Below are 22,670 nucleotides of genomic sequence, written 5' to 3' on the forward strand. Positions count from 1 at the left end.
TATTGAAACTGTGCCTTCAATGAAAATGACCCTGGGGTTTCATTTCCCCAAAGTGGGAGCCTGGATGCTGAGGGAGCTACTTGCCAACCCCCATGGGTGGCTTGTGCCTCCTCATGCAGCAGGTCGTGATCTGTGTAGTCTTTTCCTTTTTTTTAAGTCTCTATTGAATTTGTTACAATATTGTTTCTGTTTTATGTTTTGTTTTTTTCCGCCGGGAAGCATGTGGGATCTTAGCACCCCGACCAGGGATGGAACCCTCATCCCCTGCACTGGAAGGCAAGTCTTAACCCCTGGACTGCCAGGGTAGTCCCGATCTGTGTATTCTGAATTTAATACACCAGCTATGGGCTCCCTAACACAATTTCCTTCCACAAGTTTCAGTGTGAGGTAGGAGACCAAATTCATTCTTTTGCAAGTGGGTATTCAGTTGCCCTGGGAACATTTGTTGAAAATAATATTCCTTCCCCATTGAATAATCTTGGCACTTTTGTTGGAAATCAGTTGACCATAGATGTATGAGTTTTATTTCTGAACTCTCTATTTTATTCCATTGATCTGTATGTATACTTTTATGCCAGTAACACAGTTTTGATTAGTGTCTTTACAGTGAATTTTTAAATCAGGAAGTGTGAATCCTCCTATTTTGTTCTTCTTTTTTCAAGATTATTTTAGCTATTTGGGTTGCCTTACAATTTCATAAAAAATTTAGGATTAGCTTGTCTATTTTTGCAAAAAAAGGCAGTTGGAATTTTGATAGGAATTAAATTGAACCTATAGATCAGTTTTGGGAGAATTGCCATCTTAAGAATATTAAATTTTCCAATTCGTGACCATGAGTTTTTCCCATTTATGTAGTTTTTCTTTAATTTCTTTAGACAATATTTTGTAATTTCAATGTAAACGTCTTGCAATTCCTTGGTTAAATTTATTCCTAAGTATCTTTTTCTTTTTGATGTTACTATAAATGGAATTATTCTCATAATTTTATTTTGGTTTGCTCATTGCAAGTAAATAAAAATACAATTGATTTTGTATATTGATCTTGTATCCTGCAACCTTGCCAAACTCATTTATTAGCTCAAATAATTTTTTCATGAATTTTTAAAAAGTGTTTTCTATGGGAAGGAAATCCAAAAAAGAGGGGATATATATATATAGGTATAGCTGATTCACTTTGCTGCACAGTAGAAATTAACACAACATTGTAAAGTAACTATACTCCAATAAAAATTAATTTTTTTTAGAAAAAGGTGATTTGGGACTTCCCTGGCAGTCCAGTGGTTAAGACTTCGCCTTCATATGCAGGGTGTGCGGGTTTGATCCCTGGTCGGGGAGCTAAGATCCCACATGCCTTGTGGCCAAAAAAATAAAACATAAAGCAGAAGCAACATTGTAACAAATTCAATAAAGACTTTAAAAATGATCCACATCAAAAAAATCTTTAAAACAATTTTTTAAGCTGTTTTCTATATAAGATTATGTCTTCTGCAAAAAGAGATCATTTTACTTTTTCCTTTCTAATCTGGATATGCCTTTTATTTGTTTTTCTTGCCTAATTGCCCTGACTAGAACTTCTAGTACAATGTTAAATAGAAGTGGTGAGTAGATATTTTTGTCTTTTTTCTGATCTTAGGGGGAAAGCTTTCAGTTTTGTTCACCGTTAAGCATGATGTTAGCTGCAAGTTTTTAATTGATGCCCTTTATTAAGTTAGTGGCTCCAAGGTTTTTTCAACAATACCAACTGAGCACCTACTGTGTGTGCCAGGCACTCTTCTAGGCCCAAAGAAAATTATGGTGGGAAAAAAAAAAATCTAAGGGCGGTGGGAGTTGGGTTGAAATAGGTGAAGAGGATTAAGAGGTACAAACCTCCAGTTATAAAATAAATAAGCCCTAGGGATGTAATATACAGCATAAGGAATATGATCAATAATATTGTACTAACTTTATATGGTGACAGATGATTATTAGACTTATCGTGGTGATCACAGATGATTATTAGACTTATCATGGTGGTCATTTCATAATGTATGCAAATGTCACTATGTAGTACTCCTGAAACTAACATAACTATATTTCAATTAAAAAAACAAAAACAAAATAATGGTGCCCAAGCTGTTCAAGGACAAATTTAATGAAGATAAAATCATGACTCACAAAGAAATATAAAATGAAAATGACTCTAAGATTTTAACTCATTAGTTAATAAGAAAACGAGTAAGAGGCTACAATTGGTTCAAAAGAGAATTCCAAGAATCATATATGTATAGGCAGTAAGTAATACTTAAAGCGAATTTCCAAATGAATGCCAAATTGCTATACCTATTGGGCAATAACTAATTGCATTCTACAGAATATAATTCATTTGCATGTGTATGGCCAAGAATAATTTGCTTTGTTATCAGTTTTCTATAAATTACAGCATTATGAACTAGTTCAAAGTCAGTGAAAGGCAGAGAAAATTCAGAGGCAATCTCTGGAAGGACACTCTAGAAGCCCCCCACCCCCCATTTCAAAGTCTTTCCCAATTTTCTCAAGTAATATTCAATAAATAGTTGTTCAATGAATGGACAGTGAACTAGAAACAAAGGAAAAACATATTTCAAGAAGAATAGTGTGATCAACTGTGGCAAATGCTGCTGTGAGTATGATGAGACTTGAGAATTGACCACTGGCTTTGGTAACTTGGAGGTTTTAGTAGGATTCTGGGGGTCAAAGTCCAATTAGAGTGGGTTCAAGGACAAACAGAAGCTGAGGAAGTGGAGAGAATTAGGCCACTCTTTGGGAGTAGTTTTACTATAAAAGGGAGCAGAGAAATAGGGAAAAGTGAGGTCAAGAGAAGATGTTTGTTTGCACTTTTTTGTTGTCGTTATTGGTTTTTTTGTTTGTTTTTTTTTATTTTGGGGGCGTTTTTTGGCCACACCAAGCTTAGTTCCCCACCAGGGATCAAAGCCGCACCCCCTGCATTGGAAGCACGGAGTGTTAACCCCTGGACCGCCAGGGAAGTCCAGAAGATGTTTTAAAGGATGAAAGATAATGCAGCATTGGCATGCTAAAGGTAACTCAGCAAAGAAGGAACAAAAGAGGGCATAATTGGAAGAGGGAAGTTCAGGAGTATTTATTCATTGCAAGGGGGAAGGAGACCAGTACGCAAGTTGAGAATTGCCTGAGATTGAAGAATAGACAGTTCATCTGTTAAATATCAGGATAGTAACTGGAGGTTTTTTTTCCTTGCCTCTGAAAAAAACAGGAAATTCCTTGGCTGTCTAGTGGTTGGGACTCCACAATTTTGCTGCTGAGGGCCCGGGTTTGATCCCTGGTCAGGGAACTAAGACCCCTTAAGCTGCTCGCGGCTGCCAAAAAAAAAAAAAAAAATGAAATAAAACAAATGCAAACCCTAAGTCTGAAGACCATTTAACAAGAGTCACCAGACACACCTCAAAGGAACATAAGAGGTGGCTAAACCAGCTTGATGTGATAGTGGTCATCCCACCCCTACCGGGCGACTGTGCTATACAATCTGGTAGCTACCAGCCACATGCAGCTACTTAAATGTAAATTAATTAAAATTAAATACAATTTAAAAACTTCAGCTCCTCAGGTGCACTAACTATATTGCGTGTACTCAATAGCCACATGGAGTTAGCACTATTGCATTGGACAGCACAGACGTAGAATTATTTCCAGCATCGTGTAAAGTTCTATTGGACAGCATTGGTCTACAAGAATTGGTGGAGGAAAAATAGCTAGAGTAGGGGGTTCTCAGCCTACATGGAGAATGCCGTTACGTTCCCCCACTCTGTTGCCTCATTGATATTTTCCCATTATTTGTTTGGACGTGCTTCAAATCTGCTGCTCTTCCCTGGGCCGATCTGAGCAGGAAAAAGGAACTGGAGAGAGATGTCCGGTGATGAGAGGACAAGGAGGAAGCAGCCAGACAGTGATGGAGAGGCTTTCTCTTCCAACTGTTGCAGGAAGGGGGACCCCTTCCAGGGCCCGAGAGTGGGCTCTTGTCTAACACTCGGATATGAATTGTCTGAGGAGACACACGTGCTGACAAAGCAAGAGACTTTATTGGGAAGGGGCGCCCGGGCAGAGAGCAGGAGGGTGAGGGAACCCAGAAGGACTGCTCTACCGCATGGCTCGCAGTCTTGGGTTTTATGGTGATGGGATTCTTTTCCAGGTTGCCTCTGGCCAATCATTCTGACTCAGGGTCCTTCCTGGTGGCTCATGCATGGCTCAGCCAAGATGGATTCCAGCTAGAAGGATTCTGGGAGGTTGCGAGCACATATGGACTGGCGTCTCCTCTCCTTTTGACCTTTCCCGAATTCTTCCGGTTGATAGTATCTTGTTAGTTCCGCATTCCTTACCAGGACCTCCTGCTTAAGATAACTCATGCAAGTGGTTACTATTGGGCCTGGCCAGGGTGGGCGGTTTCAGTCAGTGTTTCCCCTAACGAATAGGGTTACCTGAGCCACACAAATAAGTAAAAACTGGGAACTAACATGCAAGGGCTAATAAAAAAAAAATAGTGATTTTGCTCTGGGTTTAACTTGTAAACTCAGAAAGGTCTTTCCTGAATGCCTTATACAAGCCTTTGAAGGCATGATAAATTAAACTCTGAAGTTCTAGAACATAGAACTCGTTGTGGTCTTAAAAAATGCACAACGTGAGAGTTGTGAGTTAAGTTTTATTTGGGGCAAAATGAGGACTATAGCCTGGGAGACAGTATCTCAGATAGTTCTGAGAAACTGCTCCGAACAGTGGGGGGAAAGTCAGTATATATGTGATTTTGGTGAAGGGGGAGTACATGCAATCAAGCACATATTTTTTGCCGAAGGTTTCTGCTAGTCTGTTGAGGGTTACTGCTAGTCACGAGGAGCAGACATCACCATGAAAGATTTTAGTGCTTTTCTACATATGAGGAGATATAAGAATTGGGCTCATAAAATCAGCTCCTTAAAGTATCTAACTATCTGAAGACCTGTTCTGCCAGTTTTTCCCAGAGCACAGAGGGCCTCCTTTCTGCTCTCCACCCTGAACTCCTTTCAGGGGGTGTTGAAAGTCATCAGCTGCAGCAGCACATGATTTAATCCTTGTAGAAGTAGGTGGCAAGTGCCAATTTGTAGTTGACATCATAAACTTCAGTTTAGGTAGAAATCTTCTCACTGATATAATATATAGTTGGACAAATCAATCTTTTCGTATCCTTTCGGTGACAAACCTGTTCTTTGGGGAACTAAAAGCAACTGTCTTTCTCTTGCAAATCTCTACAAACCAGAAATGTAAATACAGGCCCAAGGACCTGGGACTGAGCCTCATTAGCTCAGTCAGGCAAGACCTGAAACCAAGAGAAAAAAAAATGACAAAGTGGTAGTTTTAAAATTCAAACCGCTGGGAATGCTACCTCAGCCAAACTTTACAAATAGTAAAGCCTTGGTCATCTGAGCAAGCAACTTTAATGTATTCCAACTGTTCTTTGTAAACTAGTAAGTTTATATTGTAATACCTGATTCATAACTAAGTTGTTTTTTTCTTAAGTGAAGCCATGAGATCTCTAGTTTTGTCTGTTTATATGTCTGTGTGCACATCATACATATGAGATATCTTTACCTCTGGAAGGTATTATCAAAGTTGAATTTATAAAGAGCTCTATTTAATTTAAAAGAAAGCGCTTAAAAATTAAATATAAAGAAACCAGCCAAAATGACTTTCAGGTTCACGTGAACTGGGAAATATTCAATATTAATTTGATACCGGGTATTAAAGTTTGTTTGTTGATCTATTTATTATAGACATGTCTTTAGAGTCATTAAGTATAATAATTTATTGTACCTAGGTTTAACAGATGTCAAATAAGACCTTATATCTGTTGCAAGGAAAATAACTTGATATGATGAGACTTTATATGTAAATGAGACAAGAGCTTTTGGGTAAACTCTTTAAAACTATATTTTAGAAATGTCTACTTAAGATGATCTTTACAGATATTTGGTAACTTAAAGTTCTAGAGTTGTGCTAATTTAAGTGATGGAGGTTTATTGAATAGCTATATAATTTCCAAAAAAATAAGGTACTGAGATATCAATTATTAAATAGAGAAACTAAAGATATTTAGGACTATTAATGAAAATGTTTGGTGCCACCTTGAGATGTCCTCTATAAGAAAATGAATGTATTGAGAAATTACCACTGGTATTTATGTTCACCAATCTACAGAATGCTAATGTAAAAGAAAGTTCATAATTGCTTACTTCTTTTTTTTTTTTTTTTTTGCGGTACGCGGGCCTCTCACTGTTGTGGCCTCTCCCGTTGCGGAGCACAGGCTCCGGACGCACAGGCTCAGCCGCCATGGCTCACGGGCCTAGCCGCTCCACGGCATGTGGGACCTTCCCGGACCGGGGCACGAACCCGTGTCCCCTGCATCGGCAGGCGGACTCTTAACCACTGCTCCACCAGAGAAGCCGTGTTGTGAATATTTTTTAAGTCGACAGGTGCCAGGCTGGAAACACCTTACCAACAGGTGGAAGGGGGAAGTGCTCTCAAGCCCCCAGGCTGGGAGGCAAGTTGCAAAAGTTCAAAGATTGGGCTGGGCAGAAACTCTGGGCCAACTGGTTAAGAGCATGGCCTTTACAGTGAGACTTCGGACCTAGGCTCCATCACTTTGAGAAACGTATTTAAACTCTCAGTTTCCTCATTTGAAAAAGATGGGTAAAAAATAAACACTTAATAGGATCGTTGTGCGGATTGAATGAGGAAATCTTGTACGACACTGGGAACCATCTATGGTGTATATTAAATGCTCAATACGTGTTAAGTATTACTAATAGTAAAACCTCATTATTCCAGAGGCACAAAGAGGACAAACTTTCTGCTCAGAGTCAGTATCATGTCAGGATAGGCTGTGTTCTGATACCTACACCCTGGGTCTATTCTTAGGAAGCTGCCCATAGTTCTTTTCTTCTCTGACAGGACTAATATATATATTTTTTAAAACAAGAGGAGGCCATTCCCCAGGCTTGGGAATTTCCAGGGACATTCTCAGGATCACACCCTTTTTTAGCCTCTAGTTCTACTTCCTCCAATGCCTTGCCCACCCAAGAGAGGACTCTCTGCTAGGGAAAGGGAGGACAGCCCAGCCTCTGGTGGGTACTCCTAAACTGTTGCCCTCCTGCAGTGCCTTCTCTGCTCAATACAATGGTGGGTGTCCTTTGCTCATGTCTGACATCTCGTGACCCGCACTGTCCCATCTGGGGCTCAGCACCTCAGCTGGTTCTCAGTCAACTAGGCCTCTTCACAAGGAATATTCCCCAGATCTTATGCCCTCATTCAGGACACTTCCAACATTGTCCCAGCACTCCTTCTCTCAGCACTTTATTCGGGCTGATGCACTCCTGGTATAGACAGGGTCTTGTGGAAAATGATTGTTAGCATTTACAGAGCAACTGTCCTGACCCAGGCAATCGTTGCCATATTTTACCCTCTCAACTAACCTGCAAGTTAAGATTGGAATCTCCATTTTGCAGAGGAAAAAAATCATGTGTTAATGAGTTAGAATAATTTTTTTAATAAATTTATTTATTTTTGGCTATGTGGGGTCTTCGTTGCTGTGCACAGCCTTTCCCTAGGTGCGGTGAGCAGGGGCTACTCTTCATTGTGGTGCGCGGGCCTCTCACTGCATTGGCTTCTCTTGTTGCAGAGCACAGGGTTTTAGGCGCATGGGCTTCAGTACTTGTGGCACACGGGCTCAGTAGTTGTGGCACACGGGCTTAATTGCTCCGCAGCACGTGGGATCTTCCCGGACCAGAGATCGAACCCGTGTCCCCAGCATTGGCAGGTGGATTCTTAACCATTGTGCCACCAGGGAATTCCTAGAATAATTTTTACTTTATCTAACATATATGGGATCAGATAGACCAGGTTGTACAGCAAGCTGTTTTTGGTTTTTGTTTTGTTTTAATAATACTGAGGTACATAACTTAGACATTTAACTTTTTAAAAATAAATTTATTTATTTTGCTTATTTTATTTTTGGCTGCGTTAGGTCTTCATTGCTGTGTGCAGGCTTTCTCTAGTTGTGAAAAGTGGGGGCTACTCTTCCTTGCGTTGCACAGGTTTCTCACTGTGGTGTCTTCTCTTGTTGTGGAGCACAGGCTCTAGGTGCGCAGGCTCAGTAGTTGTGGCACACAGGCTTAGTTGTTCCGCAGCACATGGGATCTTCCCAGACCAGGGCTGGAACCCGTGTCCCCTGCATTGGCAGGCAAATTCTTAACCACTGCGCCACCAGGGAGGCCCTAGACATTTAACTTTTGCTTATCCTATATGTAACAATGACATCATACTGTAGTTTGGATTTGCATTTCTTAAAATACAAGTGTGATTAACCACCTCTCAAATGTTTATTGGCTTCACTTTTCTATTCTCTGGCCAAGCTAATTCTCAAGCGATCAGGGGAGCTAGCATTTTATGAGTCATCAGCATATAATATATAGATGGTATTCAAAGTCATGCAAGTGAATGAATGAGATTCTCCAAGGCAGTGAGTGTAGTTAGGCAGCCCTGGAGCCTTTCTACGAAGTGCCAGATAGTAAATATTTTAGGCTTTGCAGGCCATATGGTCTCACTTGTAACTATGCAACTCTGCTATTGTATGGCAAAAGCAGCAAAAGACACTACATAAATACTATTTATGTACACTAAAATTTGAATTTCATATAATTTTTACGTGTCATGCATACACTTCTTTTGATTATTTTCTCAATTATTTTAAAAAATGTTAACAACCACCCTGCTCACAGATCCAACAAAATCTGGTGGCAGGCCAGATTTGGCCGGTGGCCCTTTTCTACCTGATAGACAATTTCTGGTCACTGATGATGACCACATCTCCAAATTTCGGTAAGGTTACCCAACAGAGACAATTTAGACAGAAGATTAGAGATTAGTTCCGCGATCCTTATTCTGCTAACAGCAGGAAGCAAACAAACAACCGTTACTGACCTTCTGCAGGTTTAACAGACTCTCTAGGTACCTCAGCCTCTGGCTATACCTGAAAATCATCCAGGTAAAAAAGACACCCAGCGACCGGAAAATGCAAGGCTTCAGGAAAAGCCATCAAATCAAGGTGGACAAAACATCGGGCAGACACTACGCAGCCCTCGGTCTTCAGGCAGAGCCGTCAAACAACGGCTCCAAAATCCAGGTTACACCTTTCCAACACGTCCCCCAGCTCTGAGCCGGCTCCTGCCATCCAGCGGGGCCGCAGACTCGTAACCACACACACACCCCCGACCCGGCCACGCTCGGAAGCCGCCGGCGCTGCGCGGGCCAGGACACCCGGCCCGACCGGAAAAGCCCCTTGTTCCGTCTCCTCCCGGTCGCCAGAAGGCGCAGAAAACCTCCCGCGGGCAGTCACGACGTCCTCCTCACGCAAGGAGGGCAAAATGAGAAAAGAGATAAGCACAGACAGGCACCAAGAAGGAAGCCTCGCTTCCGACCACCCCTATACTTCAGCGACTCAGACAACCGCTCGCACCGTGACGGGGGGGAGTCCCCGGCCCTCCCTAGGACCACAATTCCGGAGTCTCGCGGGACGTCGCTGTTCCGCACCGCTCAGGTATGGGGACATCTCGCGGGAGTTCCCCGCCGGTGCGCAAGGGTCGGGGGGCCTCGCGGCTCCGCCCCGGTATTTCCCGTCCGCCGGCCCGTTTCGCGCAGGCGCGCGCGGCGGCGGCGGCGAGTTGGCGCGTCGCGCAGGCGGCGGCGGCATGGGGCTGAGCCGGGTACGGGCAGTATTCTTCGACTTGGACAACACGCTCATCGACACGGCCGGGGCTAGTCGGAAGGGCATGTTGGAGGTAACGTTCCGGCTACCCGGCGCCCCGCCCCGCGCGCTCTCTCGCCCCCTTGGGCCCCCGGCCCACTGCCCTGTCGGCTCCCTCCGCGCCGGCGCCCCTGGTCCCGGAGGCCCCTCGTGCTGGCCCGCGGCGGCGGCCCCGCTCAGAGAGCGGGGAGGCTGCAACCTGAGGGCGCTCCCAGCGCTAGGGCTCCCGGAAGGATGTCGCCAAACTGCCACGAGGGCAGAGTCGCCTCCGCACAGAAAGGCGGCCGCGCGCCAGGCGCCTGGCTTTCTGCCGGGACAGGTTTGGACCCGCCGGGACGAGGGGGCACCCGGCTCTCCGGGACTGACCGCGGGAGGATGGTCTCCCACCGCGTGCTCTTCGTTGGACCTTTGAGCCTGGACTTTATCGACTCGAGGGAGTTTTCTCCGCAGGTGTTCCTGCCGTGGGTGTGACCCTCAGTAGGTTTACTTTCACGAGGCCTTGCTCCGCCGCATCCTCCCCTTTCTGTACCTACTGATGCTCTTTCAGACCTTTCCCGTGCTGTTCAAGACCCGAAGCCACCCCTGCTTTCTTTCGTCTGCATTCAGCTTTAAAGAGAAAACTAAGGATTACCATATCTGAAAACCCCACTTTCAGAAACTAATCCTTCCAGCCCTGAGTGCCCCGTCTTCTTCATGCTTTATTAGTTAGGTTGTGTCTCCCTGGATCTTCAGCCTCTTCGTCCTCTTTCTTGGTGCATTCCACTCCTGCTGCGTTTTCGGATCTGTCCAAAACTCAATTTTTTTTTTTTTTTTTTTTGCGGTACGCGGGTCTCTCACTGTTGTGGCCTCTCCCGTTGCGGAGCACAGGCTCCGGACGCGCAGGCTCAGCGGCCATGGCTCATGGACCCAGCCGCTGCGCGGCATGTGGGATCTTCCCGGACCGGGGCACGAACCCGCGTCCCCTGCATCGGCAGGTGGACTCTCAACCACTGCTCCACCAGGGAAGCCCCTCCAATACTCTATTTTTATTTGTTTGATAAAGATGTCTTTACACTATCTTATGATACTCCATAAGCAATGTAATCAATGTTTAATCATATATAGTCAGCTTGCACATTTCTTGGGTTTGAATCTTGGCTCCACAATTTTCTCTGAGATCTCGGGCAAATAATTCAACTCAGTGCCTCAGTTTCTCATCTGTATTACAATACGACACTAGGGCCAACTTTAAAAGACTGTTTTGGGGAATTAATTGAGATAATGTGTTTAACAGTTTAGCAGAATGATTCTCCAAAATATGCATTGAAAAAATGTTAACGATTATTTTATACAGTTATTGCAAAAAATTAAAAAAGGGCAGCAAACCTATGTCAATTTTTGAGCTTAAAAAAATAAGCAAATGTGAATAATTCATGCAGAATCTTTTAAAATGCCCAGTACTTTAAAAAGAAAGCTTCCCTTGGACCCTTCTTTCTCCACAAGATATTACCTCTCTTGACAGCCATGTTTTTCAAGAGAAATCTGTACCATTATCTCCATGTTTCTACTACCTGTGTATTCCCAAAACCACTGTAGTGTGTTTCTTTTTTTTTTTTTTGCCACTAGGATGAAATAAACTCACCATCTATAGGCACTTCCCACATTGCCAGAATCCTGGACATTTTAAGTCTGTCTTAATGACTTGACCGAAGTATTATACACTGTTGACTGTCCCTTCATGCCTTTGATCTTGACCTCAGGGGCACCATCCCCTGCTATATTGTCTCCAGTATCTCTAGCTGCAAACTGTACATATTTACCTGTGTGTTTTTGGCAGGCCAAGTCCAGTGTGTTGTCATTAAGTTCTTGTTTTATTCCAATCCTTGCTATAGGCCAAGAGTTTAGGCTTTGAAATTAGACAGTTGAGTTTGAATCACAGCTCTCCCAATACCTAGGTGAAAGCACCCGAACAAGTTAGTTAACTGCTCTAAGCCTCAAATCTTTAAATAGTGATAGTTGAATAGTGAAATTAGTTCTCAAAAACCCTATCAGCTAGGTTTAATGTAATGCATGGGAAGTACATACAGTCCAGTGTTCCAGAATTATACCACCGTCCACTCTGTCACCAAGTCTGTCCTCTCCTGCACATCCCCTCTGCCCTTGTCTTAGTTAAAGGTGGACTTGTCTCTCACCTAGACTGTTACTATGGTCTTGATGCCAGGCTTACCATGTCCAGTTCATCCTCCACATTCCAACTCACATGCCCACAGCTAAATAGTGAGCTTCTTAAAGAGGGAACAAACTGTCTTATTCATCACCCTGTGTTTGACACAGGGTGAATGTTGAATGGATGGATAAAAGTCCAGTTCTCTAGACTTGGTTCTCTTACCATTTGCTTTATAAATATCCTATGAAATGTGCAGAATTAACTATATGAGGATCTAGGATCGCTTTGTCACATAAGAATACAACACCCACAAATGTTAGCCTATTCAAAAGTAACATCCAGCTTTCTGAATCACTCTGAAGGATTTATGAAAGGAGGAAGGGGGAAAGGTCCAGCCATTGCCTTGGGCTTGAGGAAAAGGAGTCATATACTGACTATATATCAGCTTTAATTATTTTTCTTTTTTTGGCCTCTTTTTTTTTATATACAATTTTTAAATGTTACTTTCCATTTACAGTTATTACAAAATATTGGCTATCAGCTTTAATTTATTTTTAAATCATCTGGGAAAGCTATTTCCACCCTCTTTCAGTGTCACTACTCAAGAGGAAGCCTTCTCCAGAAAACTGGGGTTTCTCAGAGAACAAAGCAAAAAAGATTTCTGCATTTTTGAGTTTGCTTTCTAATGGGTATTACAGTGAACATAATAAATGTGCTTTTATTTGTAAGTGTGTCAGAAAAAGTGGAGGGGAGAAAGAATTGCATTTTTAAAATAGGTTCTTCAGATTAGGCCACATAGAGTAGATGATGTTTGAACAAAGACTTGAACTAAAAATAACAGGAGGGCTGCTTGAATTGTTAGTCTGTATGCAGCCATCACGTTTTGTGAGCATGTATTTTTTAAAATAGTTTTATTTAGGGCTTCCCTGGCGCAGTGGTTGAGAGTCCGCCTGCCGATGCAGGGGACACGGGTTCGTGCCCCGGTCCGGGAAGATCCCACATGCAGCGGAGCGGCTGGGCCTGTGAGCCATGGCCGCTGAGCCTGCGTGTCCGGAGCCTGTGCTCCGCAACAGGAGAGGCCACAACAGTGAGAGGCCCGCGTACTGCAAAAAAAATAGATAAATAAATAAATAAAATAGTTTTATTTAGAATTCAGCCACTTCATATCTTTATCATATGTGTAATATGGTTCCCACACTGGCCCTCAAAAAGTCTTTTTAAATCACAGCTAAACACTAGTACTAATGGTATTTAAGTCTGGGTCCAGAAAGTAGGAAGTAGAACAGAGTTTCCTTTTTGTATGTGTTGAGATAGAGCCTTAAATAGAGTTTTGAAGTAGATGGAATTTGAGTTTATATTGTGTCTAGAAACTGATCTCCCCTCTCTCACTATCTTAGCTCTCCCTTCTTGAGGCCTGTACATGCCTAGTGGTCTCATTCTACTCAGAATCCTTTTCAGGCCTGACTTACCCTTACGCAAAATGTCGTCACAGCTCTAAATTAGAGATCTTTTCCCTCCATCCCCAATTAAATTTAGACTCCCATTCTCTCAGTGCAGGTGTTAGGAGAGTTTGCACCAGTAATGTGGACTAATTCACCGTAGGTATTATTTCTGTTTGAACTAATATTAATATGTGAATGACTGATAAACATCTTTCCCAAAGCTGTTAATATTATTAAAATGCCACTTGTTGTTCCAAATGAATATGTATAGTTTGTGACAAAATGGCAAAGTTAATTCAGGGAATGTAATGGGAGGCAGTTTTGAAACTTGGGAGCAATGTACCTCTACAAGAATCTCCCCTTTAAGGTGAGCTAATCTGCTTTTTCAGATCCCAAGAATGTGCTTAACAAACTGCCAATTGCAGTTTATAGGAAACTGGATCTTTACTGGGAGTTTTCATTTATGAACTGTGAGCCAGTTCCTGTTGAATCGCAAGTACTGTGGAGTCCTAGAGGCCTGTGTCCTTTTATTGTGTAGCAGTAGCGTTGCTAAAACTGTACAGTGACCTTCAGTCATAACTCAGGAGTAACTCAGTTGACATTGCTAGAAAAGATGGTGACATAACTATGGAGATTGAAAAGGCTTGATTTGTTCATTGGAATTTAGCTTTATAAAGCAAGAAATTTCAAAGTTTTCCCTTCACCTAAAATTCTTAGGGCTGGTTTATTTTTCTCCGACTAGTAAGACTTTTCTTAACTATTATGTTTTGTGATGAACACAAATACCTTGAAAAATATTTCCTTTACCTTTGGTGTGGTTTTTATACTCTGGAGGAAGAATGTGTCTCTTCAGCTCTTTCCCCTTTTCAGTAGGTGAATTTAGTGTCCGGTGTGAGTAGCAGATCATTTATTCCCTATAGAGTTTAGGGTAACAACTTAACTTGACTTTGACTGCTTCACTTCAACAACAGAAAATCTTTAGCCCCAGCTGTGTACATTGCCTTCATCCTCAGAGATCCAGAATTGCCTTGGCATGATCAACTTTCCCAGATGTCCCTGGGACAGGCGGCTTCAAGTGTAAGCAGTTCACTTGGAAGGTGACCCTAGGAAGCACTGTAGGGGGTGGTGGAGTCAGACAGGGAAGGGAAGGAATCTAATACAGGCTGTGTTCATGAGCAGGGAACTGTGGGAACGGTTGGGGACTCTGGGAGACACATGTAGACATACTTTACTTGTCCCTTCCAAGGGGCAACCCACCAATATCTGCTGCTTATTGGTTGAGACCTGCTCCTTGGGCTATACTCTGGCTCCAGCCTATGTGCATGGGTGCCCCTATGGCGAGATAAAGCTCCCAGGCAGAGAAGCCCAAGCACTTGCAGTATGAAGCCTTTGGCATGTGTGGGCATAAGGTGTGCCAAAGGAATTTCGGTAGCTGCAGCCCACCCAGCCTCATCTTTAGCACTCGCCCTCACTTGCCTTCCATTGTGGCTGAACTCAGCTTCTTGCTTTTCCCAGTTCACAGAATTCCAAGTACTGTGTCTTTGTGCTGTTCCTTCTGTCTAGAATGATTTTATCCTCCTCCCGTCCCCACCTTTGGGCTTGGTAACGCCTTGGTTTAAATGTTCCTTCCTCTGCCCTCCTTACCCAGCAACCCTGGGGTTGCTCCTTACATTTTATTTCCAGTTTTTTGTGCGACTGTCAAGGCACTCAACCCAGCATTTGTGGTGGTTATTTTCCCCACCAGATAAGTTCATGAGGACAAAGGGTCCAGTCTCCAGTGCCGAATACATAGTATAAAGGCAAGCATGTGGCCTGTGGAGTTAGGCAACTATGGGCTTAAATCTCAGCTGGGGCAAGTTATTTATCAGTTCTAAACTTCCATTCCCTCATCTCAGAAAGGAAATTCCCTTGCAGAGTTGTAGGAAAGATTAGAAATAATACATGTGAGTACTGAGCATAATGCCTTGCCACATTAGCATCTTGGTAAGAAGATAGGCCAAAGGGATAAGAACCTAATCTAATAAAAAGTCAAGATAAAGAGCTGTGGGAACATAAGAAGGATTATGATAAGGGATTCAGAACCAGTGTGACCAAGAGGGAGACTCAGAACTACTTGAAGTTTTCTATCTGGAATCCTAAGTTTGGAAGAAGCACCGTCATTAAACTGCTGAGGTCACAGAACATGCCTGATTCCATTAGAGCTACATATACCTGTTTTTAAAAGTACAGAATTAGGTCCCCTTTAGGACCTAATTTAGGCCTTCAGAACGTAAAATGGATAAGATGAGGAAAGGTTATGTGAACTAGCGTTATTTCTGGGAAGAGTCTAAATATCAGTTGTTAGAAATTTTATGTTTTACTAAATATAAGCACAGTTTTATTTTCATGTCTTCATGACCAGAATGAAAGGTGGTAGACTTAAACTGACAAATGAGGGATTTTTATTAGCTATATATATATATATATAAAGAATCTTCTTAGAAAAAATTGGTTAAAAAATATGAATGAGTTGTCTAGAAAGGTTGGGAAATCTTCACTCTTGTGTTCTTTAAAAATAAGACCAATCCCCAACAGAAACGGTGTGGTCATAGAGCTTCCTTAAGACAGAGGAGTGGAGTTAGAATCTGTCTGTGCTCTGGGTTTATAGGCTCACAGGGTAAGTATTAAAGACGTGAAGTATGTTGATGGAGTTGTTTTCCTTTATTCAGGTGATAAAGCTCTTACAATCAAAGTACCATTACAAAGAAGAGGCTGACATCATCTGTAACAAAGTTCAAGTTAAGCTCAGCAAGGAATGTTTTCATCCTTCAAAAGGCTGCATTACTGACCTCAGGACTTCACACTGGGAAGAAGCAATCCAGGAAACAAAAGGTGGTGCAGCCAATAGGAAATTAGCTGAAGAATGTTATTTCCTGTGGAAATCTACACGTTTACAGCATATGACATTAGCAGAAGATGTCAAAGCTATGCTCACTGAACTTCGAAAGGAGGTCCGCCTGCTTTTATTAACAAATGGAGAACAGCAGACCCAGAGGGAGAAGATCAGGGCTTGTGCCTGTCAGTCCTACTTTGACGCCGTTGTTGTAGGTGGAGAGCAGAAAGAGGAGAAACCGGCACCTTCCATCTTTTATTACTCCTGTGACCTCCTCGGAGTGCAGCCTGGGGACTGTGTGATGGTTGGTGACACGCTAGAGACCGATATACAAGGAGGCCTCAATGCGGGGCTGAAGGCAACAGTCTGGATAAATAAAACTGGAATGGTGCCGTTGAAGTCATCCCCCAGGCCACATTACACAGTTTCTTCTGTGCTAGAGCTACCTGCTCTCTTACAGAGTATAGACTGCCGAGTCAGTGTGTCTGCTTAAAGCACAGAAAAGGGTATGCTTACGAAGTTTAGGGTCCAATTACCGGGTTTGAACTAAGAAAAGTTAAGTCATTCTATGACCCAGTTCTAAGGATAATTATACTTGTCACGTAATGGCCAACCGACCACTGACTGGTATCTATATCTGGACATCCAGAGGACATTATTAGAAGTTATTTTTAGTAGTGTAACCCAGAAAACTTGAGGAAGTATATTTGTCAATCTGTGGCTTGAGATTTTTTAAAAAAATTATTTTGTTAATCTCTTAGCATCTTGGATCTATGAAGATACCAAGGAGGATAACTTATACATGGATGCACAAATACAGATTTTATGTTTTGGCTTAAAAATAGGTATCTTTTTAAAATAGTTATTCTAAAACATATATACTAGAGATTTATTAGTCTGGTTAATATAAGTACCAACTCGCAAATCAAGGCATTTCACAGTGAAATTATTTTCATATTTTCTGTTGCAAGAACATGCACCATAGTTTTGCCTACTTTGAACGTATACTTCTCTTATGAATCTAATTTTTATGCATTACCTTTGGGGTGGGGGGGGGATAATTTTCCTATGGTATGTACATGACCAATAACTTCCTCCAGTAAAAAAGCTGTTAAAATCAGCATATGGTGCTCCTTTTCCATTACATTTTCACATCTTTCCAGGGTGAGCTTATAGGTTCCTGTTAGTCTTTACCTCTTATGGAAGTACTTTTACTATCTTTTCCCAGGTACGCAGTGAGGTTGAGGGACCAGTCTGTCTTGCTGTGGATGAGTGCAAGCCACATGGCCCCAGAAGTCACTTTCCTGGAAGTTGCCTTGGTGTGGCCTAATCATGCTGCCCGCATCTGTTGTCTGCTGACTGGAGAGTTTCACCCATATGATGAAAACTAATAGAAAATTAGGTTTTGCTATGAACCATTTCCAGAGTGCCATTTTAATACTTGACTGGCTCTTTTGGGTGTTACCATCTGCCTTAAGTCTCCTGTTTTTCAAATTTTGGGAACTATGTCATTGTTTCACAAATTTCTATATCCATTTCAGAGTTTGCTTTGAGCTTAGTAATTAAAACTCCATAGGGAGGCATCTTACAACTAGAAAAATGTCTCAAGACCATTAGGCTAGAAAGTCTCTTGATTTCACCAGCCAAACTTAGAGTAAAATGGTTAATTAAGGAAAAAATAAGTAATGATTAGGGTTGTTTTTTGGTAGGGTGTTTTTTTTTTTAACTTTTGTATAGGAAACTACTGTTCGATGTTCGTTAGTTGGGGTATATTTAGCTACGGCTCCTTCAAGTATTCCACGAAGAACAGGATTCTCTGCCATTGTGCATGTGCCTGTTGCACTTCTCACTCTTAATTTTTAAAAATGTGATTGTGCCCTTGACTGTTCGCTCTGAAGCTGAACGTTTGTGGACAGGGAATGTTTGTGTATAGCTCTTCCAGGTACGGTGTCCATGTGACCTCAGTTATATTGTAGCTATTTGAAAATTGTTAAGTTGGAGGATGTTGACAGGAAAATAGTTGTGTGCATGATTTCTCCAGTGGGCTGAGTGTGATGCTGAGAGCTTGACCTTTCAGCTCACCCACAGGATGGGTCTAGACATGGCACGTTCACTGTGCTCACTGAGAAGGCTCATTGCTCCCAGATCACGGCAGCAGATCTCCTAGGATGTTATATGAACAGTTCGTCGGCAAAAGTGATCTGGCGGGGAATGAAATAATTGAGTTTTTTGTAATATAATATTACATTCCATTTGCACTTTTCCTTAGGGAAGAACTTTGTGGTTTTCTGCCTTCTGAGTGGAATGTTACAGAAGATATTAAGAAATCTTGGAATAGACCTATTTTATTAATAATGTTTTTGTTTTAGAATAATATTTTGTTTTTCATAGTTTCCCATACTCCTAGAAAGCCATAAATTCTCAGTTGTCCGGAGGCTCTCTCAAACACTCATTACAGAGGAAGGCCTAGAGTAGACACGAGTGGACGCTGCCCCTGGAACACTGACACAATGATGGATGTTTTCTGGTTCCATACACATGTCCACCCACTGGTGCATGAACATCTTAGATATGGTGGTGCCCAGGACCCAGCAAGTGTGAATATTGTGGGAAAGACAGTTTTCTTCGTTACAGAGGTACTTGGTTTAGCACTTTCAGATTTCTTTGCAACCCACAATAGGAAACATTTTCTGTCACAATCTATTAAAGACATTTATAGTGAACATTTAGTTAATATCAGTGTGTGTATATTAAATATATATTTAACAAACAAAACTACTTCCTTGCTATGCGTGATGCTCAGGTTTTTTTCACTCCACCATTTTTTAAATTGGGGAATATATTTTTTTCATTTTTGAACAAGTACGTGCGGTACTTGTACAAGTATATGTGGTACACGAGTCAAAGAATGGAAACGTGAATAGCAAACAGTCCGTCTCATCTCTTTTCCAGCAGCCCACCTGCCCTAAAGGCCTCTGCTGTCAGCAGTTTCCTGTGTATCTGCATATATAGGTAGGTATGAGTATATAGAATTCCTCTGATTCAGGCAGGTTTTTATTCCTGCTTTTCAGTTTTGGGAGGCAGTGATCTTGCTAAGAAACTGATTTAAAAAGTTATGAAGGGCCTCCCTGGTGGCGCAGTGGTTGAGAGTCCGCCTGCCGATGCAGGGGATGCGGGTTCGTGCCCCGGTCTAGGAGGATCCCATATGCCGCGGAGCGGCTGGGCCCGTGAGCCATGGCCGCTGGGCCTGCGCGTCCGGAGCCTGTGCTCCGCAACGGGAGAGGCCACAACAGTGAGAGGCCCGCATACCACAAAAAAAAAAAAAAAAAAAAAAAAGTTATGAAGCTTCTGTGCGTCGTTCATGTTAGGAGCATACATCCTTGATCTCAGCCATCCACTGTTGTTGATAAAGGTGATGGTTCCATTGGCTTTCACTGGGCCAGGTGTTCACTTTGAGGTCAGTGCAGCTGTGAAGCCCTTGCTTCTGCCCCAGTCTCATTGCCCTCTTCTGGTACCTATCACCACCCTGGAGATTCCCTTTGCCTCTTAGGTTGGATGTCCTGTGCCCTGTGTATTCCCTTTTTGATTTGTTCCCCCTTTGGTGGCGTGCATCCTTGAGTAGTTTCCCTATAAATGTGAGAGATAAAAATATTCAGATCTTAAGTGTCTGAAAACGCCTTTATTCTCTTCTCCCATCATTGATAGTTTAACAGCATGTAGTTGGATATCATTCAGAATTTCAAAGGCATTGCTCTGTGGTCTAGCAGCCACTTTAAGTGACAATTTTCTTTTTCTCTTGAAGCTCTTAGAACTTTGGTGTTTCCCCTGTGGTCCATAATGATGTATCTTGTTATGCTTTCATGCTCTACTCTTGGCACTCTTGAACCTTTCCCAACAAAACCTTATGCTCTTTGTCCTGGAAAAGTGTAATTACTTAATTGATAGTTGCTTCGCCACTGTGTTTCCCGCTTCCTTTTTCTGGAGCTCCTACTATTCGGGTGTTGGACCTCCTCTACTGACCTTTCACTTTCTTTTCTTTTCTCTCCTATTTTTCCATCTCTTATTTAGTTCTATAATGCTTTTTGGAAGGTTTCTTCAACTTTACCTTTCAATCCTATTGAATTTTTTTTCCTGCCTAGCATCATGTATTTCAATATCCAAGTTTCTTCAATTTTCTAAATGTTCCTTCCCTTTTTAAAAAAAAGTTTGTGTTGGAGTATAGTTGATTTACATAAATGTTCCTTCTTAACGGTCTTTTATTTATTTATTTTTTTGGCTGTGTTGGGTCTTCATTGCACGCGGGCTTTCTCTAGTTGTGGCGAGCGGGGGCTACTCTTCATTGCAGTGCACAGGTTTCTCATTGCGGCAGCTTCTTGTTGCGGAGCACGGGCTCTAGGCATGAGGGCTTCAGTAGTTGCAGCACGTGGGCTCAGTAACTGTGGCATGTGGGCCCTGATTAACATTCATTTTTGTTTTGAGTGGAATATTATCTCTCAAAAAATTTTTTTAAGTTTTTGAAGAATCCACGGAATCCACTGTATCTTCCATGTTGCTCTGATCTGTTTATTTGGGTCTATTTGTTCACCTTCGAGGCTTTCCTTAAATGCCCAGTGAACGATGTTTATCACAAGAGAAAGGATGGAGATGCTGATTGGAAGCTCTGCACGAGTGGCTGGGTCTTGTAAACTCAGAGGTTCCTTTTCTATAGAGTATCTGGGTAGGCAGTTATATGAAGAACCCCTGGGGTCAGTGTCTGAAGGTCTTTCCTCTTGATCCAGCTCCCTAGCGAAGAATCTCTGACTCCTGACTGAGGGTAGAGGTCTGATGTCAGCACCTGGGAGCTGAGTGGGAAGGAGGTGTGTGGTGGGGGGAGAGGCATATGGTCACTTAATCCCTGTTCCTGGTTGTACCTGAGCCCAGTTGTGTGTTCTCTCTCCCGGTCTAGAGACCCTCTGTTTTACTCTTTCCATAGAAGCATTGTGACTTCTGTTGAATGAGGACTTCAGGTTGGAGGGGGCAGGGGTCTAGGGATCTATTTGTATTTGCATGTTTTCTTTCTTTTTTCTTTTGGCCACACCGCGTGGCTCTCGGGATCTTAGTTCCCTACCCAGGGATCGAACCCGGGGCCCTGGCAGTGAGAGCATCGAGTCCTAACTGCTGGGCCACCAGGGAACTCCCTCCATTTGTATTTGGAACACTTTTACCCCATCCTCCTTACCTCAGCTCCCTCTTCTCCTTCATGACTGAGGCATCTGGTGGTATCAGTGCCTGAATCTTTGGAGGAGTCACTGTGCACCTCATGATTTCTCAGCGTTTAGAAAAGCTGGTCTAGACTCAGCTTTCTTGAATCTACTAACTCCTTTGCCACTTGTCCATATGCTTTCTGGCTTCCACAGTTTTGTTGTCAGCGCCTGTTTTCCTGGTTTGTGTGTTTAAATTCCTTTATGATAGTTTCCATTGGGTTTGGGGTAGAAGCAATATTAGATGGGTACTTCCTCTTTTGCCTTTGTTGTGGAAGCTGTTCTTTTCTAGTCTGTGTTCAATGTAGGTCAAGGGCCTGTGCCTCATAGTCACTACCCACAGCTTGAGAAAGGCTGCTCATTTGAAATGGAGATTTACAGCATGCCCACAACTTTTTTTAAAATTATATATGCAGCTTATTTCTTAAGATCTTTTCCCGAACTTCCTTATTCTCTGTATTCTTGTATACAGCATTCCTTCTCTGACTTTCATCATCATGGTGGGTCTCCTTATGTTCTATGTTTCTGAATTTTCAACATTGCTTGTACATAGATATTTATTTTGATTGGCAACTCTGTTCCTATGATCACTTCTAAGACGTAAACTCAGATTTCTTTATAATAAAATCCTTCTGAGCGCAGTACATTCAATTTATACTTTTACAATGAAGTTTAACAGTATAGGGGATTCCCTGGCAGTCCAGTGGTTAGGACTTGGTGCTTTCACCGCTGGGGCCTGGGTTCAATCCCTGGTCAGGGAACAAAGATCCTGCAAGCCTCGCAATGTGGCCAAAAAAAAAAGTACAGAAAAGTCACATGACCTTGATGGGTCAAAGCGTATTTTTTTTAACCAGTCTTCACATATGTGACATTGACAATACAGTTATTTCCATGGATTTCTTGGAAGATGTTATGATTTTTTTTTTCTGGGCATCAGCCTGACCTATGGAAAAGATCCTCAACCCAGGCTTTTTTAAAGTGACAGATGATAAATGACTTAATTTACTGAAACGGGAATGAAGAGCGCGACTGCATTATGGATACAGAGTTTCTTTCTGGGATGATGCAACTTTTCTAGAACTAGATAGTGCTGATGGTTTCACAGCATTTTGAATGTACTAATGCCCCTAAATTGTACAATTTTAAATGA

At 42.3% G+C, this 22,670-nt stretch overlaps 1 protein-coding gene across 1 annotated transcript; it reads left to right on the top strand.

Annotated features, from left to right (window-relative positions):
- Positions 1-9,709: 9,709 nt before the first annotated feature.
- NANP (N-acetylneuraminic acid phosphatase) lies at positions 9,710-20,496 on the top strand. The gene is made up of 3 exons (XM_082644104.1): positions 9,710-9,854; positions 16,117-16,786; positions 17,509-20,496. The coding sequence occupies exons 1-2, from the start codon at positions 9,765-9,767 to the stop codon at positions 16,771-16,773; spliced, it is 747 nt and encodes a 248-aa protein (XP_082500230.1). The 5' UTR covers positions 9,710-9,764; the 3' UTR covers positions 16,774-16,786; positions 17,509-20,496.
- Positions 20,497-22,670: the final 2,174 nt, after the last annotated feature.

Source organism: Mesoplodon mirus (assembly GCF_964341445.2).
Source record: "Mesoplodon mirus genome assembly, chromosome: 15".
Taxonomy (NCBI): Eukaryota; Metazoa; Chordata; class Mammalia; order Artiodactyla; family Ziphiidae; genus Mesoplodon; species Mesoplodon mirus.